We start from the raw sequence: 23,437 nt of genomic DNA on the forward strand, positions 1-23,437 counted from the left end.
TAAAAAGAGTGTACTTAATTGGCATTTGTTACATACGGTACCTGATACTGGACTTTGATGATTCTATGTAAATTAAAAAGCATGAATTTTCCTTCCAAGAAATGTGGTTTAATAATGTAACATTTATTTTGTTACAGAAGTTATATTTATTTTAAAACCCTTAAGTCTGTAATATCATAGAATCATAGCATATCTCAAGTTGGAAGGAACCCATAAGGATCATCGAGTCCAACTCCCAGCTCCTCACAGGACCTCACAGATTTAAAATGATTAAACCTTGGTGTCTTGCCATCATTTCCACTTTCACTTAAAGAAGGTTTTATTTTTGAATAATAATGGGATAATTGTCATTATTTACATTTACTTTTGTCTAGCAAACAAATCCTAAGACTTCTCGTATCTGATCTGCTGTGGAATCAACATGAGCTTTGCTGTGTAAGTCGCTGGAGCCAGGGTTTTACCGCTGGAATCCAATTTGTCTTAAGCTGGAAAGAAGGGCTAGGCTGAGTGCTAAGCCAAAGCCTCCGGCTAAGGAGCAAAGAAAGCTTAGTCCACTTTGCTTTCCCTTTCAGTACATACAGGGTATGGTTTTGCACGGCCTAAATGCCAGCTTCGTAATTTCCACCCTAGGCTGCTGCTGAACAAAGGCTTGCATTAAGCTCCGAACAAAACTGCAAGCCTTGGGCAGAAGAGATGGCTTTCAGACAAGCTTCTGAAGTTGGCTTTAAAGTTTTCACGTTTGAAATTTATTCTAGCAGAAGGATTCACTCAGCACTTTTGGCTTTAGATCCTCCTACTTGCTCATCTTGAGACTTCATATCACTGGCTGTCATCCTGGGACTCAGCCACGGAGACGCTGCCCTCATTCCTTCAGGGAGTCCAGACTGTGGTTAGGCTCTCCTTCATTGTGCTTTGTGGTTTTGAAGGCTCGATTTGAGAGAGCTTTAGGAATAAAAGGTTGTTTTCAATTGTGAGGGGTATAGTTGCTGAAGGGAAAGGCTTTTGGTCTCTTCCAGAAGGTCACACCCTGGATCTACTTGACTTTGTCTGAAAGCTTCTTCCAAAGCTAGATATCCCTGACAGCGTCTATGCAGCAGAGCTTGCCCTGGGACGCGATATCTGCCCTGTCTCAGGAGACCGGACATCGTGGTGATTCAGAGATCAAGCTCTTTATCAGAATTCAATCTGTGTAACCAAGGGCTCAGTCCATTGACTTCTTTAAAAAAAAAACAAGACCCAAGGTTTAACATTGCTGTCTGGAAACCAGTGTATACACTTGAACAAAAGGCTGATGGATTCATAACAGCCGCTGTCCCAAAGGGAGCAGAGAGCCACTCTGTGCCAACTGGAGTTACTTTGTGATCTTCAAATCGGTGTGCACTGAGTTGCCTAACGCAGCCTAGAGCAACAAACACGTGGGAACTGTCGTTAGGTACGTTTGAAGGATCTTCTGTATTTATCACTGACATTATTCGTACACAGAACATTTTCATGAAAGTAACCCGAGTTAGTAATAACTGTGAAAATAACCAAATTCTGGTGGCAAGTTTTCTTTATTGTGTGGTGAAGTAGCAGTAAGGTTCATCCTGCAGATTTGGCACTAAGTGTTTGTTTCCTTAATTTCTGACATGCACACATCTAATAGCAACTAGAAAAAAAAAAAAAACCAAAACCTTGCTTTAGGAAGTCATCAGAGGAAATACGGTGACAGTGTGTGACTACTACAGCCCAAACACAATGTCCACTGACATTCTTGGAAGCTCCAAATGATACATCCTGGAAATAGCAACTTCCACTAGATAACCTGGCATTACTTATCAGTTCTACCACCTCTTTGCGTTGTCTGGAAAAGAAATCAGGAGAGAGAGAGAGATGGGACTGAATGAGCAAGCTACATCTATGTTGTAATAATAAAGCAGTACCAATTCCATTAGGAATGAAAATGCAATTGAGCTTGGAAATGCTGGTGCTCCCCTTGGGCGCCGGAGGAATGGAGTTAGCTCCTGAGGCGGTGCATGGCCCCAAGTGGGGGCTGAAGTGTCCCAAGGGCTTCCTCCTGACCATTGCCTGGTATTAGAGAGCTGCACAGTTCGTAACCCGTCAGCTGCTCATTTTCCCCTTGCCCATCCCATTCTGCTTTTTTTTCGTCACATTCTTTTTGACAGAAAGGTTTAGGAAGTGTGTCAGGCTGGTTTCTTAACCAGCTGGCTGGACTCACTTGGCACTTGGTTAGTATGATACTTCTGTTGTCATTACAGCCTTTCAGAGCTGCAGGATATGATCCTCTTGAATTACTGAGTGTGAGACATGGTGGCATAAACAACTGCAAGAGACCTTACGCTCAGGTACTCCTCTTGCTGCCCTGATTAGGGGTTCCCGGCAGAAACCATTTCCCTCAAACAGACCCCAATATTACCAGCTTGCAAACCAATCTGTGCAGCTCAGTGAAGGAAAAGCCTGCTGCCTCTCGCTGACCCTTCATCTTGTACTTGAGTTCTGGGTCCGGAGGGACCGGACTGGCACCTTCATGTAGAGATCGCTGTTCCCTCGGGTAGAGATCCCCTGGGCTGCACCAGCTGCTCTTAGGCAAGTTTTCAGATGCAAGGATATGGTATCAAGCACACAGAATCATAGAATTGTCTGGGTTGGAAGGGACCTTTTAGATCCTCAAGTCCAACCTTCAATCTAACACTGCCAACACATGCTGTTGTAATAATTACAGAGCTATGAAGGCACAAGCAAAACACTGTGCTGTGCTTCTTACATTGCTGTTAGGTTCTTTCAACCACCAAAATAAGCTGCCAGGTTGCTTACACAGGTATCGTGACTGGGATCCCATCTTTAGGGATCCCGGACCTTGGTCCAGAGCATGGTTTTTACTGAAGAGGCTGTTGATGCAATTGTATGCGCATCCTTAAATAACTGTTAAATAACTCTCTGGGGTGCCGTTCAGCTTCACGCCTTTCCTCTGAGACCATCCTTTAGTTCATCAACATCAATAATGGACCAGTCAGTCAAAACTGCTGACCTCGGCTCCTGGGCTGGGAAGAGATGCTGTCATGTGGCATCTAGGCGGACACACAGCCAGGAAGTAAATGATGTTGGTTAATGACTGACCTGGCAAAGTCAGCACTTCTATGGAACGGAACTGACCTGGCAAAGTCAGCACTTCTACGTACTGATGGAACAGATCTTTTTTAAACACACAAAAGACATGCCATACGGACACGTACTCTGGCACCCACGCTGTTATTGTAAAGGATAATAAGGCAGAGTGTGACTTTTTAGGTTTTGTTCCATACCAAATATAACGGTAACACAACAGCTTGAGGAGTGAGTGCTCCCTCACTCAGATTTGATGGATATTTTGATAACTTCTTGTATCTGAGTTTCAGCCCCAGGAAGAAGGGAGTTGTGTCTCATAAAACATCAAATAACCATTGAGAACTGACAAAATCGTACTGACGCTGAAGTGTGGCCTTGTTTTCCCCAGAATGTAGTCTTGTGGAATGGTTTGGGTTGGAAGGGACCTTTAAAGATCATCTAGTGCAAGCCCCCTGCCATGGGCAGGGACATCTTCAACTAGACCAGGTTGCTCAAAGCCCTGTACAACCTGACCTTGAATGTTTCCAGGGATGGGGCATCCACAACTTCTCTGGGCAACCTGTGCCAGTGTCTCACCACCCTCATCTTAAAAAATGTCTTCCTTATGTTCAACCTAAGCATAACCCTCTTTCAGTTTAGAACTGTTACCCCTTTGTCCTATCACAACAAGCCCTACTAGTCTGTCCCCATCTTTCTTATTGTTTTGAAAAGTTGCAGTAAGGTGTCCGTCTAGCTCTCAATACCCCCTGCTTTGGTTATTTCAAACACTGAGCAAGCTCAAAATCATTTTACATTTGCCTTACTCTGATGTCGCTGCATGGCTGTGGTGCCAGGCAGAGGAGAATCAAAACCCTGGACTGAAACCTGAGTTGGAGGGGTCTGTTCCCAAAGATGTGCCCAGTGTCATCAGCTGGTTTTGAAGAAAATAAAACCAGGGGCCATCCTGCATGCAGGTCTTTCACAGCCGGTCATAAGTGAAAATCACTTCAACCTTCCCTGTCTTTGCAGACTCTGGCTGGCTCTGCCTCCAGTGCTCCCCACGCCGCACTGTGCTCTTTCAGCCAAGCAGGTACTACGGAGTTGAAACCCAGCTTTGAATGGTGGGTTTGAAGGGCTGATGCATCGGCTGGTGTCTCCTAACAAAGAGGTGCATGAGTGAAATCAAAGCTTTAGCCATTACCTTCTCGTGATCATCCATATAGCAGATTATTTTGAGATGACACGCGTATTTAAGGAATCTGGACTGTGTTTGTTACTCTTACTGCAGTCATACTTCATCTTTGCGTTACTGAGCCAAATTGTTTCAGTTACAGAAGAATAGATGTTCTGTTGGAGGAAGGAAGCTGCTGCGTTGGCCTCGGACGATACTTGTCTAAGCTAGGAGAGGCTGGAGTAATTGTGCCGAGGTGGACAGGCAGCAGCCGTGCCAAGAACAATATTATTTGCATTTTAAGTTATAGCATCTAATGGAACCAAGAACAGAACCAGGTTTTTTTCTAAGCTCATTTGAAGGTTTGCCAAAGGGGCGATTTACAGCTTCCTAGTAATAATGAACAGTTCAGCTGTCTTGACCAACATGTGGTCATGCATGTTGCAAACGGACATAAATGTTTTATAACATCTTGCTGCAGTTCCTGTTCCATAGAAATGTTTGTCAAACAGCTCAGGGAATCAAAAGAGTTTTAATCTTTAAATTTCATCTCAGAGTAATTGTACTTTTTTTTTTTTTTTCCATTCTGAACTTGGATAACTTGTTTCATACTGCCCTTGATTAAAAACAGTTGGAAGGGGAGGATGGGAGTTTTCATTTTTTAACTTTTTTGGAAAAATCTCAGGAACTTTATTAGTTATTTGATTTATAATCTAGTGTAAATATCTTTCTAGTGTGGCGGGTGCTTTTGAAACTGGAAGTGGTTAAGCTCAGCCTTGAGAAAGTGATAAAAATTAAAGCACTTGTATGAAATTAGTGGTATTTTGTCACCTGGAATATTTGGACATAATTCTACTCACACCATATGGAAAAAATAGACCTGAAATTTTGAGGAGCAAACAAAGTGGAAAATAAAGGAACTATATCATTGGAAGAATATTTAGAGGTCCTGGGGGGGAAGTTTGATAGAAAGGATGTATCATTTTGTATTTGTGTTATTGTACAAATCGCAGTCCAGATGCTCCGGTATTGGGGCCAAACATGCTGAGTGCTGTGCATTCAACTGCGTATAATTTAGAGACAGCTCAAATCAAGTTGACAGTAGACCAAGATAGCAGGGAGAGTGCACGCAAAGGTGATGAGAGCTGTAGACACGAAAGGTCAGATCGCACGTATGTGAACACTTCATGCATCTTCCTTTTTCCTCTCTGCATTAAAAAGGAGGAAAAAGTTTGAAGCTAAATATTCAGACAAAGAGGAGGACGAGGGGCCGGGTCATAGGGTAGTCACGGTAGGCTAGCTACTCTCCTGGTGATGCCAAAAGCAGTTTGGACAGTTGGATGACTGATCTCCAAATTTAAGCAAAACATGTGCTTGGCGAAACAACGGCCCCTGAGGTCAGCGTGGAGATCATCTGAGGGCTGGCTGGAGGCTGGATTGGAAAAGTACATGCGTTTGTGCTTCATATATGCGTGCACACATATGGCTTTAGCTACCTGTCAGTCACGGGGTTTGTGAAATACAGTTGTAGAAATGCTGGAGCAAAGAGAGGGAAGCAAGTTGCTTAATGCCTTGAGAGACAGAATCAAAGGCCATCAGAGAGCTGAGTCTGTGGAGGGTTGAGAAGTGGGAAGAAAAGTATCATCATGGTGCAGAGCACAGCTAAACTCTAAGGTGAGCTGCCAAATGAGGACAGCACAAAGATCTCCTCTTGCCTTCCAGAGGGAAGCTGGACACTCTCGAGAGTGCTGTACATCTCCCATCATCGAGTTCCAACCCCCCTGCCATGGGCAGGGACACCTCCCACCAGACCAGGTTGCTCCAAGCCGCATCCAGCCTGGCCTTGAACACCTCCAGGGATGGGGCAGCCACAGCTTCTCTGGGCAACCTGTGCCAGTGCCTCCCCACCCTCAGAGTGAAAAATTTCTTCCTAATATCTAATCTAAATCTATCTTCTTCCAGTTTGAAGCCATTCCCCCTCGTCCTGTCACTACATGGCCTTGTAAAAAGCCCTTCCCCAGCTCTCCTGTAGGCCCCTTTTAGGGACTGGAAGGCCACAATAAGGTGTCCCCGGAGCCTTCTCTTCTCCAGGCTGAACAGCCCCAACTCTCAGCCTCTCCTCATAGGAGAGGTGCTCCAGCCCTCAGATCATCAATGCCGATGGGTGTCACAGTGGGTGACTGTACCTTGATCCCGTGCACATCACAATAGCTGCAGTTTCTCTGTTGAGCCCCGGCGTAATCTGCCTGGGTTGACATCCATCGACGACCTCACAGCGCGGATGGAGCGCAGCGGCAGTGAGGGAAAAACAAAAGCAGTGCCAATTACTCAAACGGGAAATGGAGGCTCACAGAGATTTCCTGCGGGCTGCTCTGTGTTTACCTGCATGTTTAGTTGTCTTCAAGTGGTGGTTGTATAATTGGAGCACAGCTTATTGTTGTTTTGTCTAGTGCGTTTGTTTTACTGAGATGACAGATTTCTTATTTAGAGCCTTCTTTATTTCTCATATTCCTACTTTATAAAGGAAGACATCGCCTTTCTCTGGAATCTTTTCTCTGAGGGGGTATCTGAATGTTCTGTAAGCATCTCAAATGGCCTGTAGTGCTCTGAAGCAGGCATATGTTACATCTCATTAAACAGCTATCAAAACTGTGGTTCCGAAGCCAACCCTGCTTTTCCTGGATTAGATGGGAATGAGCAGAGAGCATCTGGTACTGCTCAAGAAGCTGCTGCTGATGGTTCCTTTCTACAGAGCTTTGATAGAAGAAGCATACAAGGACATATGAATGGTACGGTGGAGAAATCATCTCTGGTAAAGTCAGTAACAAAACTGTTCTTGAGTTCATTCAGATTAAGCTTCCATCCAAGCGATCTTCTTGCGAACCAGCCAGGTCTATGGCTTAGGCAGTGCTTTTCAGTGGTGTTCAACCAAATGTAGCCATCGGCAGTCGTCCATGAACTGTAATGCTGTTCCAACCTACATTCGGAACAACCTCATTTGCTGGAGTGTCAACAGCAAATGAGATACAAATTGCGAAGAGACTCCCATCCTCCAAACCCACAGCATGATGCAGTTTGCGTGCGAGCAGTAAGTGCACGAGCCTCATTTTATATAATTTGCGTGAACCTCAAAAGGAAGTTAGTGCTCTCTATAGCACCGATCCCAAATTATATGCAACCACAATTCACGTGACCGGCTGTACAATGGGAGAGGTTTCCAGACGCTGTAAAGCTGGCTTTTAAAACTGTCTTCTCTTAATGTTTTGGATCACATTTAAACCTTAAAATTGCCTTGATCTTTCTTCTCAGACATACTTGCTTGTTCAAATTGAGAATGAGGGCTGGTTTTCATACACTTAGGAATGCAAGCATTGTAATTTATGCTGAATTCTTCCTGTCTAAGAAAAGCATCATATTTGGGCGAAATGTATGTCTTCAGCATCGCAGAAACTGCCACAGTCTGACAGAAATACTGGGGTTTGTGCTTGGCAAACCTCCTGCAGGAACTGATTTTACTCTGATCCCTCTCCCCACAAGGTGAAAGAATAGCATCCCCCCAGCTGAGATAGCCATGTGGACTACGAGCTTCTCATTTCTATCCTGGACGAGCTTGTTTCACTCACTAATTGGCATAAAAAAGTATGACAGTGGTAGGTGTAAAACACGTGTGGAATTACACAGGGAGCCTGGGAATCATGTAGAGGAGGCACCAGTGGCTTCATTTTCTTGGGAGTCAGGAGGGCCTCAGGAGTCACTAGGATCTGTGTGCCAAGATCACGTGGGATATTTTTGATAGGGGGCTGAGAATTTGGGGTGTGACACAGGAATCTACCCGTGCCCTTGGCTGTAGCACAAAACCTGATGTTCTCATTACTGCTTGCTCCGTCAGGCTCCCTTCCCTACCAAGTGTTTTGCTGTACATGAAGAGGCAATGAGTGTTCTGTGTTTTAAGCTCATCCAGGCACGTACAGTCTTTTACTCTGCCGTGTGCGCGTGTGCATGCACCATGTGTCCCACCCCATTTGAGACTCTGTGCTGCTCTATTGCTCCTAAAAATTTCTCAGTTTTTTTCTGTTTTTTGGTTTGGTTTTTTTTCCCTGTTACACCAAGGTTTTCTGTAGCGTGGCAGTCCTATTCCCCATGCAGTGATTTTCCTCTTCTCCTTTACTGGGAAACACTGAAGCTTGTATTTAGACACCTCATGCATGTAAAGACATTTGTGAATCTAGTCAAAATCAAAAGAAATGTCACCCTAATCTATCTCTCACCAAAGCCAAAGAAGTATTCCCATTAGCTTGGCCAGAACTCAGTGAGGATCTTAATATTGCTTTTGTGGGAAGAAGCAATGCATTGAATTTGGCCCAGAATTTGAGTTTCTTAAAAAAAACTGCTGTATCTTATCACCTCTTACTTGTCATTAATTTTCTATCTCCACCTTTCCTATCAATAGAGCAATGATGCTATTTTTAACTATCTGCAAAGTTCCTAAATCCTTCACAAAACCAGCCTGCCAAACCAGCTGTTCTTTGAGGAAGTTTGTCTAGCTCAGTTTTAAAAATCTGTTTTTCTCAATGCTCCAGAATCTTGTTTGCAGACAAAACACATATAATTTCTAGCATATGGATTTTATTTTTTTTCTATGGAGGAAAGATTGCTGCCCTGGAGGCTGGCAAACTGTGGGAAATAATAATGAGTTCTCTGCTAAATTCGGTACAGAGCTCTACCCCTGCAGTCTGAAATCACAGTGCAGGGCTCGAGGAGCTTTGCACTGAAGTTCCTCCTATGGATTAATGAATAAAACCCTGAAGACATTTGGCTTATGAGTTTTATTTATTGAAGTAGACCTCCTGTAACATGTGGGAACAGCATGGCTTTGCTTCTTCTTGCCTGTGCCCCTGCCACATCTTGCCTGTCACGTGCCCATCAGGGATGTCCTCATCAGGAGAGCACTTAACTTACTTCTGTAGGATAAACCACGCAGGATCAGATCCCTGGTCAGTAAGTAATCTGGCACAGGGACTTTGTCGTGTTCCAGTTCTGCTCACTTTTACGTTGGTGTAAATCAAAAGTCACTGTTGTAAGACAAGGTAAAAATGTGAAGAGTAATGGAAATATGTCCCTCTAATCCAGTGAAAGGAAGTTACTTACACAAAACAAAACAGTTACTGATAAAGCCTCATTAATGGTAGGGACAATTTATGCTGTAATCGAATTAGTGGACCTCATTAAAGATGGTTCCCCAGGAACTGAAACAAGCATGAAGTTGAGTTACTTAATTATCTTTGTCTTGGAGGTGTTTTTAGCGTTCCCAGGCTCTGTGGGAGAGGAAGGAACAACGGTATGAAAGGATTAGAAATCCACGATTATATCACTTTGTAACAAAGGGGATGGCCAAGAGTGTGGGATTTTTTCAACTAGTGACTTTGAACCCAGAAAGAGGCCTAAACACAGTGAGAAGAATTTGTAAATCATGGTCAATAAGAGGTTTGCCCAGCAATAACTGCTGAGAAGGCACAGTGGGGAATCTTCTTTCCAGGTTTCCAAGAAGACAAGCCGGACGATGTGTTCCCCATACCCAAAGCATCCTGGATTTGTTTTTTTTTCAAGCTCAAGAGCACACACACACACAAACTAAAGGTGATAAGAAGCTACAAGATATTCAAAATGAGAACTTAAAGGATTACCACTCCGATGTGCCTCCTTTCCTCTTTTTACACAAATAATATTTTCCATAAAGCTTTTCCAGTGCGGGACAGGACCTGTAGCAGTCCGTCCACGCCAGCAGGAGAAGCTTGAGTAGCTGAGAAGGAGCACTACGAAGAGGGTTATCAAGTCAGCTGGAGCTGAGGAGACCACAGTAGGATCTGACCTTTGTAGAAAAATCTTTCACAGTGTAGAAAATTAATGTTTTCTGCCGTTGCTCTCTGCACCCCAGCCCCTGTGTGCAGCCTCAGCGGGGATTAGTTTAGCTTCTGGCACTGACCCCTTACGGGAGGAACTTTTGCTTGCAGATAGTCAAAGTACATCCCGGCTGTAAAATTGGACAGGTGCAAATATCTATGGAAAACACGTTACAGGAAAAATCTGTATGGAATAAGCTTATTAAGTTGCCTGACTGTTAGGACTTCCCTAGCGTGACTGTTAACATACTAATTATAAAGGAGAAGGGGATTAGCTGTGTCTGCGCTTGCAGCCTGCAGTGGTGATCCCTGTGCGTCTGTATTTCCCCCGTCCCCTTCCAGCACTCTGCTCTTATCAGACTAGGAAGTTCCCTGTTCCAGGGACTGTTTCCAAAGGGCTGGGAGATGTTCTCTGATCCTTGTTTACTCAGCTCAGGGACAGCCAGGTCAGCTTTCAGTTGCGTGGATTAGGGACTTGCGGTCCCACAGGCTGCCTGAGAACCGCAGCTTGAGTCCCGGCATCACGGAAGGTAATGACCTGGGACTGTACAAACTGCATAAACCCCTTGGTGTGGCCATCCAGGCCACCCCACAGCCATCCCTGGCTACCAGTTGCACTCTAGAGCACAGGGATATGGAAAGGTGCAGTAAGCCAAGAGTTTGCTCCGAAAAGGTGCTGAGCAGCTGGAGGTGGTCTGAACTGCAGTGGACTCTGCGTGTTCTGCACTAGGTGAGGCCTAATTCAGCCCTTGATTAAGCCGCCATCGCCTTAACGACAGTTTCCTGATACTAGGAACTACCATTTTGTGTCTTTGCTCCCACCTACAGAAGTACGCTCTATAACGAGTAAATTATAAGGCTAAGCCGTGCTAGCATCCCTCCTGCTTGTATTCATCCCCGAGTGAAACACCCCCTTCTCACTGCAGTGATAAAAGTAATCGTTATCTGTGAATTGGCTTCGCCTTTCAATTGCTGAAATAAGTGGCTTTTATGGGCTTGAGCCGCAAAGAGGGAGCTGCCACATAACAGACCTGGTGCTGTCAGCGATAAGAAACCAGATGCATTTGAGGTTTTTTGCCGCGAGCCTTTTTCAGAACAAACCCCCTCGCTTAGCCCCGACATAGCGTGAAGCCTTGTGGGCAGCGGATATTTTTGCCTTTGTTTTTGGGTAGTGACATAGCATCTGCCCTCTCCATGCCAGCTCATTTCCCACACATTTAAAAATGAATCGGAGCACCTGGCTTTAGCTCTGCAGGGCTGTGGCTCACCATCATTAGACCTTTCAAGACCAGAAAAAGAGGGGTACAATATGGCTTTCAGGCACTCTTAAAAAAAAAAAAAAAAAAAAAAATCCGACCCTAAAAGCTTTAATCTTAAACATAGCAATACCTCAGTGAATTCCAGCTTTTGATCTGGGGCAGAATGTGTTTCCAAATTCATTTCACGCTGTGCTGTTTCAGTGAATATAACCGCTTCACCCAGGGGTCCTACTCCTAGACCTTCCGAAAAACTTCAGAAAGCAGCCTTCAAAGTTAGGGCAGGCAGCTTCTGTTCCGCTCCCGACCCTGCCTCAGAGCCACTGTGTCATGGACCAGCTCGGTACTTAACAGTGGTTCGGTCATTTAACTGGTTGTGAAGGCAGCGACTTCTCCATCACACGTGGTTGCAGTTGCTCCAGCATGAAGATGCTTATACTGGTGTAGCTCAATTCAGATGCAGTAAATGCAAAAGTGCAGTGAGCTGGAGATGTTGTATGTTAATAACACCACTGTGGTTGTGTTTAAACAGTTTAATCTGCTCTTGCAATCCAAAAACCTGTGTTCGTGTGCACAGATCTCCAAATTACTTAAAATTCAAGTTCAGAGTCTTGCTTTTGCTGTGTCTTGAAATAGTGAGTAGGCACTCCTGGCACTACGCAGACCTAAAAACTAGCCAGAAATTAGGCGCCGAGCAGAATTGTGCCCCAGGCGTGCACAGATGTCCCTCCCAGCCCAAGTCACGCGGACAAACGGCTCTACTACCCCACGATCCCGTTTGACCCTATTCAATCTTATTACATTCATTCCTAATACCACTTCAAGAGGTTTCCCAGCACACTGCCGAACACTTTTCAGCCTGGTGTGTTCCTCCTAAAAGGAAAAAAAAACCAAAAAAAAAACAGCGGGACTGAAGGGCGAGTGCCCAAGCACAAGTGTTTCACCTTCACGGCAGCTGTAATTCCATGGCAGCTCTCACGCAGCCCCTGGGCAGAGGGAAGCTGGATGCTCCGGACCATGCCGGGCCGTTGGAGATGGCATCCAGGCAGAGCCCAACCCATTGGGAAAAAAAAGGGGGGATAGCAGTGAGCATGCAGGCTGCTGTTTCTGTAAGGCACCGTGGTATTTTTTTTAATAGAAATGAGCTGAAATACAGATTTTTTTTTTCTTTTATTGGGTGTCTGTAATCGTTTGATGAAATATTGAAACTTCTCACTATTTTAGTGGGTGGAAAATAACTGAAAGGTGTTTTTTTTTCTATTGAAAAAATACTGCAAGAAGATTTTTAGTGGTTGGGGGCAGCAATGCATTTCTGCCTTTTCTGTCTCTTTTGGAAGAGGAACTGCCACCAGTTTACTTTTTTTGCTGAGCTTTATTTCTGTTCCAGGGGATGGGCAGGGGTCGGGGCTGTGGCCAGCCTGTGATGTGACTCTCTAGACAAGCTAATGGAGTATTTACTGCCAAATATTTCTGTCTCCTGTTATCTATCCTCCATGTTCAAAGGTCACAGGAAGTAAACGGTTTGAAATTATAGCGCTTTTTTTGCCATTCACTGCAGATAAACTTTGACATCTGCAGTAGCTGTATTTTCCCTGCCGTGATACAATATTGTCAGTGTGAAGCCAAATAGTGACATGGAGCTGATATCCAGTGTCGATCTTAGTCTGATATTTCAGAAGGCTCCAGTCTGGAGAATACATATAGTTGCAAGTTTTCTGATGAGGATGTGTTGGGTTTTTGAAATTAAGAAATGATGATGTACAAAACCTCAAACTTCATCTTGTGGGAACGTACCAGTTCTGCTACAAAACTCATTTGGGGGAAGGCTTCTCAGGTCCAGGAGGGAAATTTGGGTCAGAAATGTCAGACTTTTCAGCAGAACCAGCCATGTCCTGGGTACAGCATTCACCAACGACTGCAGAGACCTTGATGCCATTTCTGAGTTTGACAGCAAAATCTTGACCTCCTGCCTCCTGGGCAACTGCTGACTCCTCGTCCGCTGGCTGGAAGAGGAATGACTTCTCTCTGCCATGTTCTTGCATCAAAGATTTGGAAAATACTTGATACAGAGCAGAAAAAAACGATGAAAATGCTTGCAGGATAAAGATTGTTTTCCTTTCAGATGTCTTGGAGGCTGAATATCTTTTCTGAAGTATACAAAGAGTATTGTTTTCATTGGCACTATTGCACAATTTAGTAATAAAGGAAGAGTCACACTATGTATGAGGCATGGATCTGGCAAACAAGAGAATCAGTTTCAGTCCTTTCCTCCGTCCTTTTACAGGCTACGTGACATCGCTGAAAGTTTGACAAACATTTTCATCAGCATCCACACAACTCACAAGTGAGCAGCTCTTCCAGCGGTCCGTTCCCACGGCTGTGTGTCGCCAGTGGCTGTGCCCAGGTTTGCCAGTGTCTGCAGAGCCATCTATGGTGTATCGTCAGCCAGGGGAGCCGCTCTGAGCTCAAATGACCTGGTTATTTTTAATCCAGGTACTTCCTCTCCCTGATTAACCATGTGACTGCACACATGCTTGTGCTGGCACAACTGTTGGGATGGCACAGGGACAGGAACAAGCAACAGGAGGCGAAGGAAAGCTGCCAAAACCAAGTTCATCGAGATGTGTCCTCAGTTTTTCTTGTGCAACATTAATAACAGTCATTTGTCATAGAGAAACACTAAATCCATGGGAGAAAACAACAGTTTAAAAGCTATGTAGTCATAAAGCTGCTCATTAAGATTTTCTTCAACCATTTGTCTGTGTGCTTGAGTAGATGTAGTCCGATAATTACCGATTTTGAATATTTTACTGCCAGCTGTTCATCAAAATATGAATCAGTTGGTTAGTTATGGGTGAAGTTTTCATTAGGATTTAAGCTCCTTAGACGCTTCTGAAAATGTTTCCTTCTATCCTGCTGTCTAATCTGCTATCAGCATAGCAGAAATCCCATTAATTAAGACTAAGACCTTTTATAATCTTCTTCCCAGACTGCAGAATGCATTTACCATTGCTGCTCATCGGGCTGAGTCCACCACAGGGCGCTGCTGGTCACCTGGAGCATCAGCCCCTGCATGTATGGGAGCAGGACATGCTCAGGCTTCTGCTGGGAAGGATGAAATTGTCCTGTAAAAGCAGGGTTATCCCATGCAATCTAGCATTTGAGCTTCAGTTGTGAGCCAGTGTCAGCTACTTAATAAGACTTACGGGACTCTATGTGCTCCTTGAATAAAAACAAAATAGGGTTAGCACTGAGAAAGCATCTACATGTCATGTCTGTCTTCTGTGCTGCCAATATGCCATTAATACACGTTGCATCTGGTGGAAAACTAGAAGGTAACTGAAGTTGCTTGGTTGGGTGTACTGTGATGAGCTGATGAGTTTGGTATACTATTCAGTATCCAAATCTAAATCCTTACTAACTGGAGGTTATCAGATGTGACGTCCATCTACAAGACGGGCCAGAAAGAGGATCCAGGGAACTGTAGGCCTGTCAGTCTGACCTTGGTGCTGGGGAGGGTTATGGAGCAGATCATCCTGAGTGCTGTCACACGGCATGTACAGGACAACCTGATGATCAGGCCCAGTCAGCATGGGTTCATGAAAGGCAGGTCCTGCTTGACTAACCTGATCTCCTTCTGTGACAAGATGACCAGCCTAGTGGATGAGGGAGAGGCTGTGAATGTTGTCTACCTAGACTTGAGTAAAGCCTTTGACACCATTTCCCACAGCATTTTCCTGGAGAAACTGGCTGCTCATGGCTTGGATGGGTGTACTGTTCACTGGGTAAAAAACTGGCTGGATGACCATGCCCAGAGAGTGGTGGTGAATGGAGTTAAATCCAGTTGGTGGCCGGTCACAGGTGGTGTTCCCCGAGGCTTGGTTCTGGGGCCAGTTCTCTTTAGTATCTTTATTGATGACCTGGATGAGGGGTTTGAGTGCACCCTCAGTAAGTTTTCAGATGACACCAAGTTGGGCGGGAGTGTAGCTCTGCTTGAGGGTGGGATAGCCCTACAGGGGGATCTGGACAGGCTGGATCGATGGGCTGATGAGGCCAGTGGTATGAGATTCAACAAGGCCACGTGCCAGGTCCTGCACTTGGGTCACAACAACCCCATGCAGCGCTACAGGCTTGGGGAGGAGTGGCTGGAAAGCTGCCCGGCAGAAAAGGACCTGGGGGTGTTGGTGGACAGCCGGCTGGATATGAGCCAGCAGTGTGCCCAGGTGGCCAAGAAGGCCATCCTGGCCTGTATCAGGAATAGTGTGGCCAGCAGGACTGGGGCAGTGATCATCCCCCTGTACTCGGCACTGGTGAGACCCCACCTCGAACATTGTGTTTTGGGCTCCTCACTACAAGACAGACATTGGAGCGTGTCCAGAGAAGGGCAGTGAAGCTGGTGAGGGGTCTGGAGCAGAAGTCTTATGAGGAGCAGCTGAGGGAACTGGGGTTGTTCAGCCTGGAGAAAAGGAGGCTGAGGGGAGACCTTATCGCTCTCTACAACTGTCTGAAAGGGGGTTGTAACAAGGTGGGGGTCAGTGCCTTCTCCCAAGTACCAAGCGAGAGGATAAAAGGAAACATTCTCAAGTTGTGCCAAGGGGAGGTTTAGATTGAGTATTAGGAAAAAATTCTTCCATGAAAGGGTTGTCAAGCCCTGGAACAGGCTGCCCAGGGAAGTGGTGGAATTGCCATCCCTGGAGATATTTAAAGGACATGTAGATTTGGCGCTCATGGACATGGTTTAGTGGTGGACTTGGCATTGGTAGGTTAACAGTTGGACTCGATGGTCTTAAGGGTCTTTTCCAATCTGAATGATTCTATGATTCTAAACCTGTTGTGTGATTTGTAAAGGATTCTAAGAACTGAGCGTTCAGGAAGGCCACTGAAACCTGTAGGCATGAGCTAATTAAATAGTAAAAGAAAAGCGTAAAGTGAAAGAAACCCTAAGAATGTATACACTATAAAGTTGTAGACACTATAGACACCAACCAAATTCAAATGGCAAAAGAGTGTGAATCATCAGAGCCCTGCTGACACTGGGACTGCTAATCTGGAAGCTGTAGGGTCTGGGTGGGCTGAGCGCCATGGTCGCTGCAGGGGAGGACCACCTCCAGGGGCTCAGGGGTTGCGTGCTGTTGCTTGCTTTCCTCTTGGTTATCCTATCTGGTACTGTGTATCGTGCTGTTTGAACATGCCTTCCTCTTTTCTTCCCAGGGAATGGCTTTTACACTTGAAGAGAGGCTGCAGCTGGGAATTCATGGCCTCCTTCCTCCTTGCTTCTTGAGCCAAGACGTTCAAGTCCTCCGTGTGATGAAAAACTATGAGAACAAATCTAGTGATCTAGACAAGTATGTCAAAAACATCTTCTTTCTTCCTCCCTCCCCCTTTAATTTTCGGTTGTTTAAAGCCCCCAGGAAGACTTGAGGATCCTGCTTCAAGGCACACAGGTTTCCCTCAGAGTCACTTTTTTCCAACTGTCTCCAACACCAGGAGTGTTTATTCTGGCCTGTCTGCCTTCACCTCAGTTACACGTCATCCCAGTCCCAAAATCTCACTGGTACTGCTTTTTTCTACCACCACATTGCTGGAGAGCTCTGGTATAAGCCTGGCAATTCGCTATATTTTGGGTACAAGGGCACAACGAAAAGGCAGTCCCTGCCCCAGAGCTCTGGAGGTAGAGTGAACGGCACGTAACTATCTGTGTGCTCATCAATACATTTACTAAAATACTGGGTGGAAGAACAGAAAGAACCTGCCATCTGGTAGGAAAAAAGTAAAAAAAAAAAAAAAAATAGAAGTAATGATGTGTGTTGACTAATCTTTCTATTCCTGAACTTCCATTGCGTTCAGTGTTCGTCATGGTTACTGATGGAAGATGGTGTTTGACTCCTGTCGTGATGGACGGTAGGGTTTGCATCTCCGTCTGTCTCGGCTGCCATTGATCTGGGGACTGAGGCAGCGGGACTCTTCCCCTGCAGAGCAATTGCAGTGGCTTTCCTGTGTCACAAATGCCGGTGTCGATCTTGCAAATTGTATACTGTTGGCAGCATGCGGTGCCTTTTCGAAGCCACGCTGCAAGATTAGGTGCTGAACACAAAAGGGAGTTCGTCATTATGTCCGTACAAGTGGCTCAGACAGAAAATCATTTGCAATCTCTCTTTACTTTATGAGTTTTTCATTTTTCTGGCTTAATTTTAACAAATTCAATCTTAGCCAATGAAGCATTTTCAAGAAAGAAAAGTCTTTGGAGAAACGTGATGTATTCTAATTCACGAAGTGATCATATAAACTCAGTGATGCATGTGTGAGTCTGGACAACAGTAAGAATGCAAAGTTGATTTAACATTTTCATTTCCTAAATTAATGGGTTTTGTCTTTTTTTTTAAAGATGGAATTAAACTGTCCTGGGTTTAGTGATTAAGTAATGGAGAATGCAGGATAATGGAGAAGGAAGTTTTGTGGAAATATTTTAGGAAAGACAGTACTTTGAAATATGCATATTCATATATGCATATTTCATCTTCTCTATTGCATAATAAATTTTGACAATAAAGATGATGTCCCGCTGTGTCCCAGGTAGCCCTGAAGTCTACTTTTGGCCTTTTCCATTGCAGTTGTGTCTAATGCAAATTCAGAAATTCTGAGGGTACGCAGGGGTCTGACTTCCAGCTCTACCGAGTCTTTGTGAGCTGTCAGTGAGGGTGGTGGAGCCTGTCAGGTCCTTTGGGAAATTTTGCTCCAAGTATCTGCTCACCATGTAGAACTGAGGAGTGTGAGGGCTTGGAAGAACTGAGAACGTACCGAGCGAGCCAGCTACTGCTTTGTATGCAACTGCTGATGTCCATAAATACTGATATATATCTATTTCATTTGACTTTTAAGGTACATTGTTCTTATGACATTACAAGACAGGAATGAGAAGCTTTTTTATCGAGTGCTGACCTCCGACATCGAGAGATTCATGCCCATCGTTTACACCCCAACGGTCGGCCTGGCTTGTCAGCAGTATGGTTTGGCTTTCAGGAGACCGCGGTGAGTGAAGAGACTGTTCTTACCCCTTTTTTTTAACTCTGTGTGAATGTTTCTTTTGTACCGACAGTCCATCTTTACGTGGGTGGCCCGAAACATCTAAAACTCAATCCCTCATCAAGAGATAGACCAGCAAGCAGCTTCGTGTGTGTACATTTGATGATGAGCTGGGGAGTCGAGAATAGCGCTGCCTTCTTCCTATAAACAGTGAACAGAGTGGTTTTGTTCTCCAACAGTACTGTACAGTCTGTGCAACTTAGTTCCAAACGCCTCTCTGTACTTATGGCTGCAGCCCTCCCCATCTACTGTCTCAGGAGCACTGAGTGCCTTTTACAGTGCTGGCGTTTGAGTAATTGTTGGATTTGGGATATGTTGTGCTGATTTTGAATTTTTGTGTGCGCTTCCACGCACCCTCCCCCGGAAAGAATCTTTTTCATAGGAGGTGACGCTCTGCATCAGTGCCTTCCTCGCTGCTTAAAACAGTTACTGTGTAAATTCATGCAACATTAAACACTGTGTACCATGTTGGAAGGCCCTGTTCTGCATAATTCTTTTTAATGATTAATGTTTAGATAAAGCCCTCATTAACATTCTGAAATACATTTTAGTCCTAGCCTGAAAATTCAGTGGTAAGGTTCAGTTTTCTCCGCAAGTTTTTTTTATTTTTTGTGTCTTTGAAATATACCAGTAGGCAGATAAAAATTTCAGCTTTTCACAGAATCACAGAATAGTACAGAAATATGCCAAGTAAAGGAATGGAATAATACTGGTTTAAAAGCATTTCACAAGCAGAAGGCTTAACTGCAGTTTCAGCTGAGAGTAGTGTGATAGATGGGGAAACTGAGGCAAGTTCTACTAACTGACTCAAGGTCGCAGTTGGGACCCTGAGGCAGACCTTGAAGATGTAAGGGCTGTGTAGACAGACAATGAATAACCTATTATGGGTAAGATTATCTGGGCAAACACGGTTGCATCCTGTATGTCATCAAAATTTCTAGTAAAGCCACTGATTCTTTCACATGAGCTGCTCCCCAGGATTGCTTTTTGGCTTGTGCCTGTCCCTGGTGATTGAGTTCTGTTCCCTGATACCCAGTTTCTGGATTTGCTGGGCTGTGGTGAAGTCATTCATCTAGTCGAGCTTTGATCACATCCCCTCCTCCTCCTCAGCGCCCATGAGGAAACCAGAGGAGTTGTCCCTTGCGTGGCGGGGAGGACACTTACTTCTTCTGGGCAGGAGTAAAAGGTAGCAGAGAAAAGAGAACCCAGACTGTCTCCAGGTGTTGAGCCGTGAGCACTGTCAGGCAGGGAAGAGCACACTGCCGGTTCTCAGGTAATTAAGATTCGCAGTGGCAATTTCTGCTGTACAGCCACTGTGTCTCTGCCTTCAGCCTGCCTTTACCTTGCAAGAAGTTAAAACAATATTTGGGAGCTTTGCTTCTTTTCTTTTGCATCCCTGATGCTATCCTCAGGAAAGCAGGGATTTATTTCCATATAGAGGACTCTTTCTGCAGTTGTTGCTGTTGGAGAATTCCCCTTCCTGTAACTCACTTCTTTCTTGTGTTTTAAACCCACAGTATTTTACCAATGCGGTAACATCTGTTCTCGTAGTCTGACAGTTTTGCTGCTGAACTTGGGTTTGGAGCTGTTCTGGATCCCAGCTGGTGGCTTCCGCAGGAAAGGGCAAACTGTCATGCCCTTAGTACACTGAATTTCCTACGGCGGGGAGTTTGTTTCCCTGAAGGTGTAGAATGAATTTCAGCCTAGCCTCAGATTTGGTTTTGATCAAGGTTGTTTTAGCAAAAGGGTGTTTTTGTTGCGAAAAAGAAAAGAGCTATTCTGTCATGTGAAGTGATGAGATTAAAACAAGAAACATTCATATGTGCTTTTTTTGTCAATCTGACTCTTATTGTCTTGCAGTATATATTTTCTCTTCTGCAGCATATTATGTACCTCAGGAGCTGGCCTGCAACACACTTAGGTCAGGGTAGGATGCCAACACTTTCTGCTAAAATCATTGGGACCTGCAGATTTGGGGAGCTCAGAAATTAAGATCTGAGTTTGAATTTCTAGTTCTTTCAATGTTTGTTATCCTAAGCTGCACTGGCAGGCTGAAAAGCTGATTGTCCTAACCTAATTTTATTCGTATCTGAAGGTTTTTAAAACAGAATGACACCCACGTAAGTATATTTCACTGTTGTTTTAGGGAGAACATAGCACCTAGAACTGGAGAGGATGTCCACGCCATTCAGTCTTGCTCTGCTGTCACAAGAAGCCTTATCATATAATCTTGTTCATTAACTGATTATGTTATATTTTAAATCTGCAGTAAAGCTGCCCTACATAGCCCATTCCAGTACCTAACTCTCATATACGTAGAAAGTGCTTTTCTCCTAGTATATAACCTAAATGTTCTTTGCCAATGTCATCCTCTCTATGGTAGCCTTTCCATGTTCAGCCTGCTGGTTTTCTTGCCTGTAGTTCTTGCTGTTATGTCCAAGTTGTCCCACTCTGGAGTCTCCTGTTTGGCTACATTTCTTCTGAAATGCCCCACAGAAGAGTGAGCGCCACTTCACCACGGAGGACTGGCAGTGCCGAGGAGACTGAAACAGTTAGATTTTAGCTTTTGCTAACACATCCCAACATGCCCTCGCCTTTTTTGGCATTATCTGAGTGGCCTGGTCGCTGTAATGCGTTTTGTCATCTTGCGAATCTTTTCTTTGACACGATTACCCTACCAGATATGTGCCACTCCATAATTGTGCGTAACATTTCTCCTCGCTACGTATCCCGCTGTGAACTCTCTCCGGTTGGGTTGGGCTCATCTCTCCAGTTTCTAAATCTGTCCTCCGGAGTGCCGTGCCTCCCAACCCAACTCTTTGAGCAACGGGGAGCTGGTTTGAATGTTTGCCGCGGCAATTACCTTTTCATCCAAACTGTCATGTTTAATACTATTGATCAGGCAAAGGACTTGAGATATCTCATTTTTAAAACACCGCATGGTGCTCCAACATGGATGGACATGGACATACAGCACAGCTTATGGTGAGGAGGGAAGTCAATAGAATATTACGTGGTTTTTCTGCGGCCACAGCAGCAGCAATTAGTGACCTATGAACACAATAAACTTCTTCCCTGTGTTGAGATCTTTCTCAGCCCCATTAGCGCTTGGCTTTCTATTTGAAGGTTGAGCCTGGAAAAATTAAAGCACAAGTAACTTGCTTACAAAGCAACTCTTGTACAAGAGCATCTGAAAATAGTCCTATGAGGATCAGCAGGGCTTCTCTCATCAGAATGCATTTATCAGTGTTCGCTTGGCTGCAGATTTTGTTTGCCAGATACTGCTGGCATAATTGCAGGGCTCAACGCCTCTTTTACCCTTCGTAGTATCTCTCTACAAATTCTTACGGGTGGAGTTCTTACCTGTGCTTCTATGTGTCCCATAGAGTTCTCCTCTCAGGTCAGGGCTCTGGCATCCTCTCTGCCAGAAGATTTATCTACTCCAAATGGGATCAGACACCCGCTGTTCTTTCCTTTCAAAAAGCTACACAACCAGCAGTCTTAAAACACACGTCTTCTCTGTTTACCAATAGAAATGAGCTACTGGGAGAAAAAGACGTGGGACCAAACGTGGGGCTCTTGGCATGCTCATCTCTGATGCCCATAGTCTCCCCCTTTCTGCTGGTGGCCCAGGCAGAGCTCCTGTGTCTCAGCAGGTTCCTGTCTCTTCACCAAACTCTTTGGGAGTCACTTTAAATTCTCCAAGCAGCCTTTTCTTTTTCTGTGGCCTCAGACTTTTTCCTATATGCTGAAAACTCAGGTTTTTAGAACATCTGGAAGGGAGGTGGAACCATCAAGTTATTAAAAACGGCATTCTGGCACTGCCCCCTGAGAGCTCTGAAGTTTTTGCTGGAAGGTGGCTATGTTGAATAACATTTTTCCTATCTTGTTTTCCAGACAGCTCGCTGCTGAGTTACCAATATTTGTTTATTTGAAGTCATGCAATAAGCATTAAAATCTCCAGGCCAAAGTACAGTGTCAGTTTTTATTTTGTATTTTTAAAATATTAAAGAAATAATTGTATAATCCGTAAGTACAGGTTGAATTACCAAGCAATTTCACCTCTGTCACACTTACGATAAGGTTCCTGTCAAAATCTTTGTCTTCTGTGATCAGACCATGTTAAATAAGCACAAGAAGAGAGCAACTATATCCAAAGAGAAGTTTTCCTAGCCACGGATCTTGTCTGCAGCAGTGGATGGTAGCAAATATCTCAGGAGGAGAATAAAACTAGGGTGGGCAAATATGCTCGCTTTTTGGGAGCTTCTCAGGTTATGCTCCTCCACAGTTTGTGTCTCGGGGCCTTGCGGTTGTAGTTTTGTTAGAAGAAAATCTGCTGCCACATTTGTCTTCACGCATTCTGGAACGACTGTGAGGGGACCCGGATGTATTCACATTGTCAAGATCAAAATATATCGCTGGAAATAGTGTCCCAAGGTGACAAGGTTCGAGTCATGTACAGGTGTGATTCCTGACGCTCAAGGGTGGCCTAGACTTAAAGGAGATTTCTTGCAGAGTTGTACAGCTTCAGATCCTGAAATACACAGTTTTGCAGTCTGTCTCCTGCGATCCATCCCTGGTTATTCATTCCTCCTTTCCACCGCCCTTGTGCCTGCACGATGTCCATGCATCTGTGCAGTGACCTGGTTTAGGAATAAACGTGGGTAGATCCAAGTCTTTTTTGGGGCCGGACTAGGGATATGCAGAAGCAGGAGCAAGCTGCTGAAGGCACAGGGACAACAGCTTTGCTTATGTTCCACAACAGCGGTGACCTAATTGTAGCTTTGAGCAAAGGGCAGGTTACCCGAGGTACTAAGGAACACGGGCCTTGGAAGTGTTTGCTTTTCAAGAAAGACATAGACCTGCTGGAGCGTGTCCAGACGAGAGCCACGAGGATGATCCGAGGGCTGGAGCACCTCTCCTATGAGGAGAGGCTGAGAGAG

At 44.8% G+C, this 23,437-nt stretch overlaps 1 protein-coding gene across 1 annotated transcript in view; it reads left to right on the forward strand.

Moving 5' to 3' along the window:
• The first annotated feature begins 7,037 nt into the window (after positions 1 to 7,037).
• The window catches only part of ME3 (malic enzyme 3, NADP(+)-dependent, mitochondrial), a 74,516-nt gene continuing 58,116 nt past the window's right edge, over positions 7,038 to 23,437 (forward strand). Inside the window, exons 1-3 of the mRNA XM_009881193.1 lie at positions 7,038 to 7,067; positions 16,623 to 16,756; positions 18,291 to 18,440. Of these exons, the coding sequence (XP_009879495.1) occupies positions 7,038 to 7,067; positions 16,623 to 16,756; positions 18,291 to 18,440 (314 nt within the window). The remainder of the gene's footprint in view (positions 7,068 to 16,622; positions 16,757 to 18,290; positions 18,441 to 23,437) is intronic.

The sequence above is a fragment of the Charadrius vociferus genome, unplaced genomic scaffold (genome assembly GCF_000708025.1).
Source record: "Charadrius vociferus isolate BGI_N301 unplaced genomic scaffold, ASM70802v2 scaffold1, whole genome shotgun sequence".
Taxonomy (NCBI): domain Eukaryota; kingdom Metazoa; phylum Chordata; class Aves; order Charadriiformes; family Charadriidae; genus Charadrius; species Charadrius vociferus.